Below are 13,412 nucleotides of genomic sequence, written 5' to 3'. Positions count from 1 at the left end.
AAAGCCCCAATTTCTTTAATCTTTCGACATAGCTAAAGTTCGGGGCTGGTAGCATTCTCATGAATCTTCTCTGTACCCTTGCTGATGATTTTATCTTTTAACCTTCCCAAGTGCAGGGGCCAAATTGAACACAATGCTCCAGATGAGGCCAAGCCCAGACAGACTGAACTTAAATCGTTTGCTTTCCTTGTCTGTTCACCAATATAGTAGTCCAGAATGTCGTGTTTAAAGAATAAAATTTCACCTTGCCTCTCTGAATCAACACCTATCCAACATCTCAGCAAATGCAACACTAAGCATTCAATCTACAATTAAACAAGCGAGCCATTTTGCCCACTTGGTCTATGCAGACATGTGCACTCCATACACTTTCTCCCAACTTCTTCTATCTCTCACTACCAGCACGTCTTACAATTCCTCCACCTCTTGTACACATGAACTATGTGTACACCCCAGAACCTGGGGAAAGCAATGTCCAAAACAAGCTGTTCCTGCTTCTAACAAATATCCACTGAACTTTTGTGCTGGTGTAGACACTGATCTGACCCTTAGCAGTGGTTTACCAGACTGACGTCAAAACAGAAGCTCTCAGAACACAACTCCTACTCGTGCAGACAATTGTGCTTGCAAGCCAGGGTGGGAGCTTGGGTGGGGCACAAGGGATATAGGAATGACACCCAGACTGCGCCAGTCTGAGGACTGCATCTTCAAGAACAAAGGGGAGAAGGCTTTCAAATGGATCTAAGGTTTGGAGGACTCCAATCGTCACAGTTGCTGGACAATGTGGGTGAAGGGCTGGGGGGGGACAACTAATAGATTTCCAGCTCTTCTCTAAGACTAAGCGGAGATGCTTGGTCTATTCTTCACCAATTCCTGCCCCCCAATCAGAAACACGTTGCTGCTGAATGGAATGCCCCCCGCCCCCCCCCAGCATGATTCATACAAGTGCAATTATTACTGATCCTGGCCCTTAACTAGTTTCTTCTTGCACTAAGAAAAGGTGCTCTTGGTCCCTATTGCCGGTCCCTTTTAGACAGGGCAGCTGCTGGAGTTGAAAAGTTCCAGTTTGCTGTGGTCATGTGAGCAGAGCTCTCGGGGAACCTCCACATGCCAGTTTTGCAGCTTTCAGGGAGATGGCCTGTACAGACTTGTCCTTGACAGTCCTTCCAGTGCCCCAGGTTGTCAGCAGAAGTACTGTCAACTCTCAAACTCGTCTTCACTGAAAGCATTTCCACAATGTATCAATCAAGTTAGTTTCGACAGAGCAGAACTAACTGCATTTTTATTGTATTTAGCAATCTCAACCATTGCATCAAATCACTTTGCAGTTTGAATCACAAATAAGAGCAAATTGCAGCAAAGTTCAAACATTTTTTGAACTACAAATCATATTTAAACACAGAGACCACAGCTGACTGGAGAGAAAACTTTTTCGATGCAATGGATTTTGCAATGTAAAACGTAATGCCAATATACCCAGCTCCAAGAAACACAGGCATCCAAACAAGCTTCCAAAGAAAACACACAAGAAGATTACGTGACCTCATTCTAAGCAGACTGAATACTTAACTGTTCAAAACATAAAATCCAGAGTTAGAAAAAGGGTCATTTCTATCTATGTACACCACTCCTTACCGCTACCCCCTCTCCCCCGATAAAAAGGGCCACTAAGTTCTTTCTCCGACTGCCTCAAAATCAGTCCCAGATCCAGTTGCCTTTGAAAGGGGTCAGCTGGCCCCAGATCAATCCTCTTGAAGCCTGTTCCCACAGCTGCAGTATTCTACAGGGAAATCAATCTTGAGAGGCTTATGAATTTGGCACTCACATTCACCATCTCAGGGACAGTTTTTCTTTAGCTTAAATGCCATCTCTACCCTTCATCTCATGTCGGGTAGCACAACAACCTCTCGATTCTTCAATAATTGAGGCCTTATTCAGAAAACGTAACCAACTATAAAATCATTCTGGGTCACGACTGCAATCTCTTTATAATGCAGATGTGTCTGGTCAGTCAAATACGGCAGGTCGTATTTGAGGAGCCCCACTGCATGTTTGACTTCAGGTGCTTTAACTTAGCAGTTCAAATCATTACAAATGCACCCCAGTCTCCCATTAGCTTCACTCATAGCCAACAGCTGAAGAATAAACCATCAACTAGTGGAAACGAGACCAGTCCCTCTCAAATAAGTTTGGTATACAGTAAGAGTTTGGTATGTAAACTCTAGTTCCAATTTAGTAGGTTCCCATTATTATGTCAATAAAAAGATGCCAAGTGAGGAAAGGTTATTTGATTGCAGAGAAGCCAATAAGATGGAACCACCTTGAGTGACCACCCTGTAAAAGCTTGCTTTGAGCACTTCACACAATCTCAATCTGCATTTTGTGTAAAATACGAACAGATTGGAGACCTGGGGTTGAAAGAAAGGGTGACTCCATTGAGGACAGTACTTTACCTCACCTTCAGTACTGATGTATCGTCTCCAATTAGCAAACAGACCAACAAATCAATCCAGAAAATAAAGGTAAGGACATTCCGGGCTGTGATAAAGTGGGACGTGGCAGGAGACACGGCTCTTGTTCTTCATGGATTACCCAAACCTCTCTTAGGAAAGATGTGGGGTCATTCAGTTCAGGTGCAAGAGCACATTCCCCCCACTTCCATTCAAATAAGTTGCTTAGCAACAAGAATGATCACTGGGTGAGGGCATGGAGAGATATTTATTGTCTGTCCCCTGCAGCATGGCCATAACTTAAAGACCAGGAACACAGCTTTCACAATCCCTTCCACAACACCCTACAAAAAGAAATGTTTGGGTAAGCACCATACAAAAGGGAAAGGTGGTGGCGGCATTATCTTGAAAACATTTGTCATTCATAATACTGAAACACTACTCTTTCCACTTCACAAGGTTACAAGCATGACAGGATAGGAAACTGTGACAAGTATATTTGCTGCTGTAGTTGTGTTTTTGGAAAGTTCCAACAGAACAACAAGCTAAATACCTTGGTTTCGATTTGAGTTGTGTTGTATACCAGTGATACTAGGGGTTTCGTTGATGTGGTTGCCATAGTTACCATCTTCTTGCGGGCAGACATCCATGTTGTTCCACTTCCTGAGTAGCTCGAGCCAGCCAGCTTTCTCCTCCTGCTTACAGTGAGGGTTTAGTACCACACACACCCAGAGAGCACCTGAGGGAAAGGAAGAAACTGGCGATTAAAGGAAATTGTGACCAAAAATAAATCCAAGCCATTCCGGTGTTTTTATATAATCAATGGGGTGGGTACAGCAGACATGCCTTTTTTTTGGGGGGGGGGGGGGGGGGGGGGGGAGAAAGTGGTGGTCTGTGGCCTCTTTTTTTTAAAAAAACTTAGCCGGCTGGTGCCCTCAGCTGTTTGTGACATCACAGAGAATTCGAAGCAACAACTAGGCTGGAAATTAGTAACCACAAATACACTTTCACATGACATGCACTTTGGAAGAGTGACAAAAAAAGTCAGGTCTTAGACACGTCAAGAGTTTTGTACTTATGAGGTGGCATATTGTGCAACTAGCACTTGCTGCATGACTGGTACATGGCGTCAAAGTTACCTTCCTAACATCACTTGTCCGAAACACACATTTCATAGGATTGGCAATTTGAGAATACTGCAGCCAGATATTTTAATTATGCTACAGTAATAATCTGACTCACTAACATTTACTTTCCCGTAATATCTGGAAACTAAATTAGCTTTAAAAACTGAGCACGTTGTACCAGTGTTATTTTTAAGTTGGGTTTCTGTATTAACTCAGATCGTTGGTATGAAATCAAAGTTAGTTTTGATCTTTATCTCCCAGTTTTGATCAAAGGCCATCACTGGGAAACTTCAACTTTGTTTCACTCTCTTTGTATACATGACTTGTTAAGTAGCTCCAGCATTTGCGGTTTGCGTTTCCAGTATTTACACTCTCCTTCTGCATTGCTGCTTAAACTCCCCTTTCCAATAACACCTCAACACCCTTCCAAAAGGGAAAGTATCGGGTCAATTCATGGACACCACTTGCACAATGTTACGTGATGGGAAACCATTCATTTCTCGGGGACACAAAATGTCAATCATCCCATCATTCAACTTCAACTCAGACCAGGGCGAAACAAGGTGCTCAATTCCCTCATCAATTCCAGTACAAGTTGCCTGAATATGAAACTACATCCCCCTGCCACAAGGTGGTTTCATGCGGTCTGCATTAAAATAAACACCAGAACGGACAGATCTTATGAATGCATGAACAGTGACTTCATAACCTGCATCATCCTCAGAATTGATTTAAACTAAGTTCAGATGTGGTTACATAAAGCCCACTGAACGGTGACCTTACTCTTTACCTTACAGACAAGGCCATTTGTAAAACAAAGTTGCGCCATGGAAACATACTGCTGACCTTTCTGAACACCATCTCGGCTCCAAATTCCCAGTGAATTGGTTCACAGGCAAATTGCCTCGTTTAAAATTTAAATACAGCTTGGCAGTAAATGGTCAGTCATCATCAACTGGCGCATTTTCCAAAGCAACATTAACAAATAAAAAGTCAAACAGCGCTCTACTCATACATGGTCATTTTCCCTTTACACTGATAATCCCGTGAATCTTCCCAAATGCTTCAACAAATGCCTTTTACAGGAATGATGCTTCAAAGTGTGCCACCAACACATTCATACACAAAACATTTATCACCACAGGAGATTTTGTGAGAATGTGTCACATGCTTTTTTAAAAGTTTGGTTGGTGCATCTATCACAGAAAGAATTACTTTGACTCCTCCTATATCCAATGGCCTAATCACTGTAAAGACAGGCGATGGCCGTTTAACTTGAGCAAAGCAGAACAGAGGAGAAAGAATTTCTCAGCAAGTATGCGAAGCACATCATGTGCCAGGTCAAAAAGGAATTCAAACGGGCTGCAGTTTCAAAACAACTCTTTCACTAACAAAAATGTATGTTCCAGAATGGAGAAATTAAAACTAGACAGGCAGAAAGCCTTTTTTCCCCCCATTTGCCCTGCGTTCTCAGGGCAGAGTTGGCAAGCAGAAGCCAGACATTTTGATATGGAGCATGAAGAGCCATGGGCATTTAAGGTACGACAGTACAGATGCATCCCCTAATGACTACTGTATACTTTGACCCACTTCCCTGATACAATGCAAATGCCAGCAGACATTTGAAAAAGAAACAGGTGCAAGTCAATGGGTAAATAAATCCTCTCAATGACAAGCAAAACGAAGTGATCCAAAACGTTTAATGGGTCTTTGCACTACGAATCTAAAAATACAGCTGGAGAGCTTTACACAAAGTGTCTACTGATTTTTAGATCTCCTCTCCCACATCACCAAGCCCTTGGCGTTTCTCCGATACCGTTTTCAAAGTGGCTGTCTGTTTGAGCACAGTAAGGAGGTGAGTCAAACTGGATCAAATTTGCAATCAACTTCTGCGCACCCACACCTCCAACAGAGAATCATTAGACTGACCACTGGCAGTGGGAATGTGAGCTAAATGTTTCCCACTCCCTCCAAACTCTGGAGTAATGAGGATAATTACAGTACAGGCTCACTCCAGCCACTTGAGATGCAATGGCCTATAAGAATTTGGGATTCAATGCTTTCAATTAATCTGAGCCATTTGAGGGCAAAAACTGTGTGTTCACCTCAAATCTGCTTTGTGTCAAGTCTTCATCACTGCAACCAAAAATACATAGCGGTCAAATCAGCCAAGCGATAGTATAAGTTAAAGTAAATTAAACCTCCAACAGAACTATATTTTCCGGGGATTTAAAGTACTCCACTTTTCAATTACGGAAAATAAAGGCTCTTAATATAGAGGATAATACTGGGAGAGATAGAAGACGACAGGCTGGTGAACAGGCAGCTGAGAATAAGAATGAGGAAACATTTTTCAAGCTGGTGGTATATCGTGAGTGTGCATCACATGGGGCAGTGCTGTGGCCTCAACTCCTCAAATTATATCATGACTTGATGGGACCGAAGGCATGGCAGTTAAGTAAGTTGTGATGACAGCATTAGGAGCCTAAAAAGAAATAGATAAAGCAAGTGGGCAAAGATCAGGCAAATAGTAAGGGCAAATGTAAAATAAAGCACTCTGGCAAAATGAATTTTAAAAATCTAAATTGTGAAAGGTTGCAGAGCTCAGAGATGCAGGGACATCTAGGTGACTTAGTGCAGGAAACCAGATGATTAGCGTGCAGGTACAGCAAATAATCATGAAATCTAATGGAACGTTCTGTTTCATTGAGGGAGGAACGGAATGAATGAAAGAACAAAGAACAAAGAAAATTTATAGCCTAGGATCAGGCCCTTTGGCCCTCCAAACCTGAGCTGATCCAAATCCACTATCTAAACCTGTCGCCCAATTCCTAAGTATTCATATCCCTCTGTTCCCCAGTCACATCTTAAATGAATCTACCATGCTTGTCTCTACCACCTCTGCTGGCAATGAGTTCCAGGCACCTATCACCCACTGTGGGAAGTACTTGCCGCGTGTATTCCCTGTAAACTTTTCACCCTTCACCTTGAAAGCGTGACCTCTCGTTATTGAATCCTTCACCCTGGGAAAAAGCTTATCTCTACCTACCCTGTGCATACCCTTCATGATTTTGTCGACTTCGATCAGGTCCTCCCTCAATCTCCTTTTTTCTAATGAAAACAATCCTAACCTACTCAAACTCTCTCTTCATAGCTAGCAACTTCCATACCAGGCAACATCCTCGTAAACCTTCTCTGCACCCTCTCCAAAGCGCCCACATCCTTTTGGTAATGCGGTGACCAGAACTGTACACACCAGTCGAACCAACTTCGTGTACAATTTTAACATGACCTGCCAGCTCTTATACTCAATGCAACAGTAGGGAGATTATGTTTCAGTTATACAGGACATTGGACAGACCACATCTGGGATACTGTACAGTACTTATCACCATACCTACAAAAGGATGTTCAGTTCAGTGGAAACAGTTCAGAGAAGGCTTGCTAGACTAACACCTGGAATGAGCAGGTGTTTTATGGAAGAATGACTAGACAGACTAGGCCTGTACCCTTGAGTTAATCACAGTCAGAGTCAATTTAATTGAAAACAGAAAAGATCCTGAGGGGACTTGACCTGAAAGTTGGAGAATGGCTATTCATAGAATAGAATAGCGACAGTGTGGAAGCAGGCCATTCGGCTCATCAGGTACACACTGCCTCCTGAACAGCATCCCACCCAGACCCAGTATCCTAGCACTCATGCATTTCCCAGGGCGAACCCACCTAGCCGACACATCTCTGCATATCTAGGGACAATTTAGCAAAGTCAAACCACCTAACCTACACATCTTTGGTCTATGGGAGGAAACCCATGCAGACACAGGGAGAATGTGCAAACTCCACACAGACAGTCACCCAAGGCTAGAATTGAACCTGGGCCTCTGGCGCTGTGGAACAGCAGTGCTAACCACTGAGCCACTGTTCCTTCTTATCTAGAGGATCTACAACTAGGAGTCGGTTTAAAACTTAGATTAGATTATTTACAGTGTGGAAACAGGCCCTTCGGTCCAACAAGTCCACACCGACCCACCAAACGCAACCCACCCATACCCGTACATTTACTCCTTACCTAACACTACGGGCAATTTAGCATGGCCAATTCACCTGACCCACACATCTTTGGACTGTGGGAGGAAACCGGAGCACCCGGAGGAAACCCACTCAGACACGGGGAGAACGTGCACACTCCACACAGTCAGTCGCCTGAGGCGGGAATTGAACCCGGGTCTCTGGCGCTGCGAGGCAGCAGTGCTAACCACTGTGCCAGCATGCCGCCCACTTCTGTGTAGAGAGACACAGTCACCCAATTAAGATACAGATAAGAAAACATTTGAGGGTAGAGTGCCTTTTGAATTCCATTCCCCAAAAGACAGTTGATGCAGCATCTTAATTTGGTTTTAAAAAGGCAGAGATAGAGATTCTTGATCACAGAAGGGATGAAAGCTTAGTAGGGTATGCTGGAATGTAAGGTGGAAGTTAAAGTCAATCAGCCATAAATTTACTGAAAAGTGCAAGAGACTTAAAAGGGAAAGTGACCTCCTCTTGTTCCTTGTTTGTACGTTAATAACCTCAGTCAAGTTGTACCAACAGCGAATCAGTCCACACACCAGTGTGCGCAGAGCTCAGATGTATATCAGAGAGGAACTAGTTTATTTCACACGTTACCTGACAGCTCAAAAAGGTATGATTGGTCTGATCCCCTCGCAGCTTTGATTAGAAATATAGAAAAAAAATGAAAGATAGATCAACTCCGTTCATCAGGTGACCATCAAAATGACTATTGTTGCAGATTCAAAACTGGCTGGGCTAAAGGTTTCTTGGAAAGTTAAGAGGATCTAATTTTAAAAGCAACCTGTTGAAACAGTGAGCTAAACTTGCACGCACACAGTTGGTCTTAACAGGGTAGAACCCAATAATCTATAGCTTTCATATTATGCGGCTGGAAAGGTTTGCAAAATGAAGAATATCGATGCCATACACCCATTCACAACTCCAACCATGACAACTGACTTTATCGGAGGAGTTGACTCTACTGGCTGCCCACATGAAATGATAATCAAGCAACATCATTGATAAAAATGGCGTGTAGTATACATGTGACACAAAATGGCACTCCATGGAAGCTGATCAAAATGACAAAGTTGCTCTGCTGGGAGTGGAAAATCTCACACTGGTACAACAAATGCTCTTTCAAGGGTTGGTATTTCGCCACGTTCTTGGTGCAATGCAGAGGGAGCTTAGCGTGTAAACAAAGCAGACCTACTCTGCTTGTGAATACTAAAAGAATATCAAAGAACCCTATTGCAAAAACAAACGAAGCATTTGGCCCAAAACGTCTGTACAAATGATCATCTCCAACCGTTACTCATACTCTATACCCTTTACTGCTGTTCAGAAATTAATCTCTGACAAATAAAGACTCTGCCTCTGCAGTTAGTGACTCCACAATCTAGGCAATCGGAACTTTGTTCTGAACTTCTTACAATTATCAACATCTTCAATGTGTGAGTGTCATCCAATATGTTCAATATTGATCCCCTACATTCGACAGCCTGCATGCTAAGGTGAAGAAAGCAGAGGCTTCGGAAATAATGATTCTTTTCAAAATTCCCTACATGCTGAAAACATTCATGCAGATCTGAAAACCACAAAAATAACATTATTCAAGTGGGTTAGGGGTGCAGAAAGCAGGAAACTATAGGTCAGATCATCTAAAATCTGCGTCAAAGGGAAAATGCTACAATCCATGGCGATGATAATAACAAAACGTTCAGAAAACCATAAAATGAGGCAGTTTCAACATTGCTTTTAAAAAAGCAAAGTGTCTGACAAATAAATAGAGTTCTTTGAGGCGGTGATAAGCAGGGTAATGGGGAAACTTGAGGTTGCAGTGAAATTGAATTTCCAAAAGGCATTCGATAAAGTCCTACATTAAAAAATAGTTTATTTCACAAGAGCTCACAGTGGTGCCCATGATATCTTAGCATGGATGGAGAAGAGGAAAAAACAGAGAGAAACAATCACTTGCAAGTTGGCAAACTAATTAGAAATGTTGCAGTGATCACAACTAGAGCCACAAATATTTAGAATTTACATCATTTGTGACTTAGAACAGAGAACATTACAGTGCAGTGCAGGCCCTTCGGCCCTCAATGTTGCGCCGTCCTGTGAAGCCCATCTAACCTACACTACTTCATTCCCACTCATATGCCTATCCAACGACCATTTAAGCACCCTAAAAGTTGGCGAGTGTACTACTGTTGTCAGCAGTGCATTCCATGCCCCTACTATTCTGAGTAAAGAACTTACCTCTAACATCTGCCCTATATCTGTTACCCCTCAATTTAAAGCTATGCCCCCTCATGCTAGCCATCATCCGAGGAAAAAGGCTCTCACTGTCCACCCTATCTAACCCTCTGATTATCTTGTGTGTCTCAATTAAGTCACCTCGCAACCTTCTCCTCTCCAATGAAAACAGCCTCAAGTCGCTCAGCCTTTCCTCGTAAGACCTTCCCTCCGTACCAGGCAACATTCTAGTAAATCTCCTCTGAACCCTTCCCAAAGCTTCCACATCCTTCCTATAATGTGGTGATCAGAACTGCATGCAATACTGCAAGTGCAGCTGCACCTGAGTTTTGTGCAGCTGCAGCATGACCTCATGGCTCTGAAACTCAATCCCTCTACCAAGAAAAGCTAACACACCATACACTTTCTTAACAACCCCATAAATCTGGGTGGCAACATTCAGGGATCTATGCACATGGACACCAAGTACTGCTCATCTACACTACCAAGAATCTTAGCATTAGCCCAATACTCTGTATTCCTGTTACTCCTTCCAAAGTGAATCACCTCACTTTTCTGCCTTCAACTCCATTTGCCATCTCTCAGCCCAGCTCTGCAGCTTATTTATGTACCTCTGAAACCTACAACATCCTTCAGCACTATCCACAACTCTACTGACCTTAGCCTTCATCCACAAATTTACTAACCCATCCTTCTATGCCCTCATCCAGGTCATTAATAAAAATGACAAACAACAGTGGACTCAAAACAGATCATTGCGGTACCCCAATATAACTGAACTCCAGGATAAATATTTCCCATCAACCACCACCTTCTTTCAGCTAGCCAATTTATGATCCAAACCACTAAATCACCCTTAGTCCCATGCCTCCACATCTTGTGTAATAGCCTACCACAGGGACCCTTTTCAAACGTCTTACTGAAATCCATATACACCACATCAACTGCTTTACCCTCATCCACCTGTTTGGTCACCTTCAATGAAGGAATAATGTAACACTGTCAAATTTGATGATATCATGAGGAGGAAACAAACAGTCTGAAAAAGGATATAGATAAGTTAGGAGAGTGGAAAAACAAATGGCAGATTGAGCATGAAGCGTGAAAATGTGAGGTTGTCAACTCTGGCAGTTGAAGAACAGAAAAGAACATTATTTAACTCAGAAGGCTGCACTTGGTGAATCTGGATGCCTATATACATTCGCCACAAAAATTGAGGATGTGGGTCGAGAATTAATTAGGAAGGAAGTAGTGTGTTGGTCTTTATTGGAAGGGGAATGAAATATTGAAGAGGTCCTCCACAGCCATGCAGGACATAGATGGAACTGCACATGGAGTACTGTAAGTAGTTTTGATCTTTCTTAAGGAGAGATACATTTTGCATTGGAAGCAGTTCAGAGAAGGTTCACACGGTTGGTACTAGGGATGAAGGGGTTATCATATGAGGAAAAGTGGAGTTATATTAATTGGAGTTAAGAAGAATAAAAGGTGATCTTGTTGAAATCCAAGATGGGGGGGGGGGGGGGGAGTTGACAGATTAGATACTCGGAAGAGGCTTCGTCTCATGGGGGAACCTAGAACAAGCAGGCGTGCTTTCAAATTAAGGCATCTCCCACATAAGACTTGGAGGAGAAATTTGTTTTCATAGAGTTGCTTTGTCTTCTGAATGCTCCATCCAAGAGAGCAGTGGAAGCTTAATCACTGAATGCATTCAAGGCTGGCATTAGATACATTTTTGATCAAAGGAGTATGGGACACAGGCAGGAGAAAAAAAGTGTTAAAACCACAATCAGATGCACCATGACCTTAAAGGTAAAGCAGAACAGGTTCACTGGGTCTTCTCCTGCTCCTATTTCATGGTGCTTCGTCCAGATGCCACCCTATGAAATTCTTGTCCAAACACCAGATATTCAATTGCATCATTTAATGATGACTGATTGTACACACCACAGCAGCACATTTACTAATCAGCAAATCCTCTCATTCAGCATCATGCACTTTTCGTTTTCGTTTTACATTCTAATGAATGCAAGACAAAAACCTTCAACAAGCGGTCTTTGCTTTCACAGCAGTACTCAAGGTCTGTGCTAACAAACAAATAAATGGGGCATTGTTACAAGTGGCCTCTAATGGAAAATATTAACTATTCAGGTCAACATTAAAAAAAGCCATGCTTCTTTTAGAGAAGCATAGAATTCTGGGCCACACAATACAATGAGGACACCCATAATCACTGACCATGAAGCAAAAATGTATAGTGTGCTACGTTTCCTTTAAATTATAGATTATATCAGATACTAGCCAATAAATAAAAATTCCACAGATTTAAAAATTTTTTTATTCATTCATGGACTATGGGTATGACCGGCTATGCCAGCATTTGCTAATAACCCTCGAAGAGATGGTGAGCGAACTTCTTGAACCGCTGCAACTCTTGGGGTGCTGGTACACCTCCAGTGCTGTAAGGCAGGGAACTACAGTTTTTGGATCGATCAGTGCAGGAACAGCAGTGTCGCTCCAATACTAGATCGGGTGGAGCTGGAAGGGGTACTTGCAGGTGGTGTGCCCATGCATCTGCTGCCTTTGTCCTTCGAGGTGGAAGAGGTTGAGAATTTGAAAGATGCTATCAAAGGAACCTTACGAGCTGCGATACTACATTAGAGAGGCACAAACATTTCCTTCTGATCGTATGGAAAATGGATAGAAACGGTTGAGACAGATATGGGGCGAACACAGGCAAATGGGACCAATTCAGATAAGGAAAGCTGGGTGGCATGGACAGGTTGGTTCAGAGGGCCTATTTCCATGCTGTATACCTTCATAACTCTAAAAGGAATCAACTGGGAGCATAAAGATGACATGGTGCAAATCAGTCCCATGAAAAGCCAATCTGAAACATTGATGGAGACTTACTGGAGTGGCTTAAGTTTGGGAAGGGGAGAGGTCTCAAATGGCAAACATGCAACTTTGCATTTCCACACCTGCTGTGCCAATCCATACCCGCTCCCTGAAACCATTCTCACCCAATTCACGCAACGTAGTGCAGCATAGCCCATGAAGTAGACCAAATCTTGCGAGGCCTCCACAGCCTGATTAACCATTAAACTGGCAAACCTGCTCCAGACACATGCTGCCAACCTTTGCTCTGTGTTAGTCAAAGCCACAAGGCAGAGGCAGAAACAACTTCCCCCATTCACAATCAGCCACGTGAACTTGCCCATATTCAGATTCTCCCCAGAACTCAGTCTCTGTCTACAGATGCTGTCGGACCTGCTTGAGCAGTCCCAAAATTTGCTGGTTTCATTTGCGAGTTGATGCATGTTCGTCCTACACACTAAACAGGATGAGCCAAAAAGGAAAAAGGAAAAACCTTCCTGAACGAAGGCTGCAATTTTAAAAACCGCACGAACATTACACCCAAATTCCAGCTGAGCTCAGTCAACTCAAAAATAGAAGCGTTCAGGTACGAACATCAATAATAAAGTGAACCGGAGCCAAAAACGAACAAAGTGAGGCTTGTGGGGCCAAC

At 42.9% G+C, this 13,412-nt stretch overlaps 1 protein-coding gene across 1 annotated transcript in view; it reads right to left on the bottom strand.

The window, feature by feature from the left end:
* Window positions 1–13,412, bottom strand: part of LOC132835864 (zinc finger SWIM domain-containing protein 4-like) — a 97,039-nt gene that overhangs the window by 23,367 nt on the left and 60,260 nt on the right. Inside the window, exon 6 of the mRNA XM_060854961.1 lies at window positions 3,004–3,189. Coding sequence (XP_060710944.1) covers window positions 3,004–3,189 — 186 coding nt within the window. The remainder of the gene's footprint in view (window positions 1–3,003; window positions 3,190–13,412) is intronic.

The sequence above is a fragment of the Hemiscyllium ocellatum genome, chromosome 45 (assembly GCF_020745735.1).
Source record: "Hemiscyllium ocellatum isolate sHemOce1 chromosome 45, sHemOce1.pat.X.cur, whole genome shotgun sequence".
Classification (NCBI taxonomy): Eukaryota; Metazoa; Chordata; class Chondrichthyes; order Orectolobiformes; family Hemiscylliidae; genus Hemiscyllium; species Hemiscyllium ocellatum.
The sequence above is the reverse complement of the archived record's forward strand: the minus strand, read 5'-3'. Positions and strand labels throughout refer to the sequence as shown.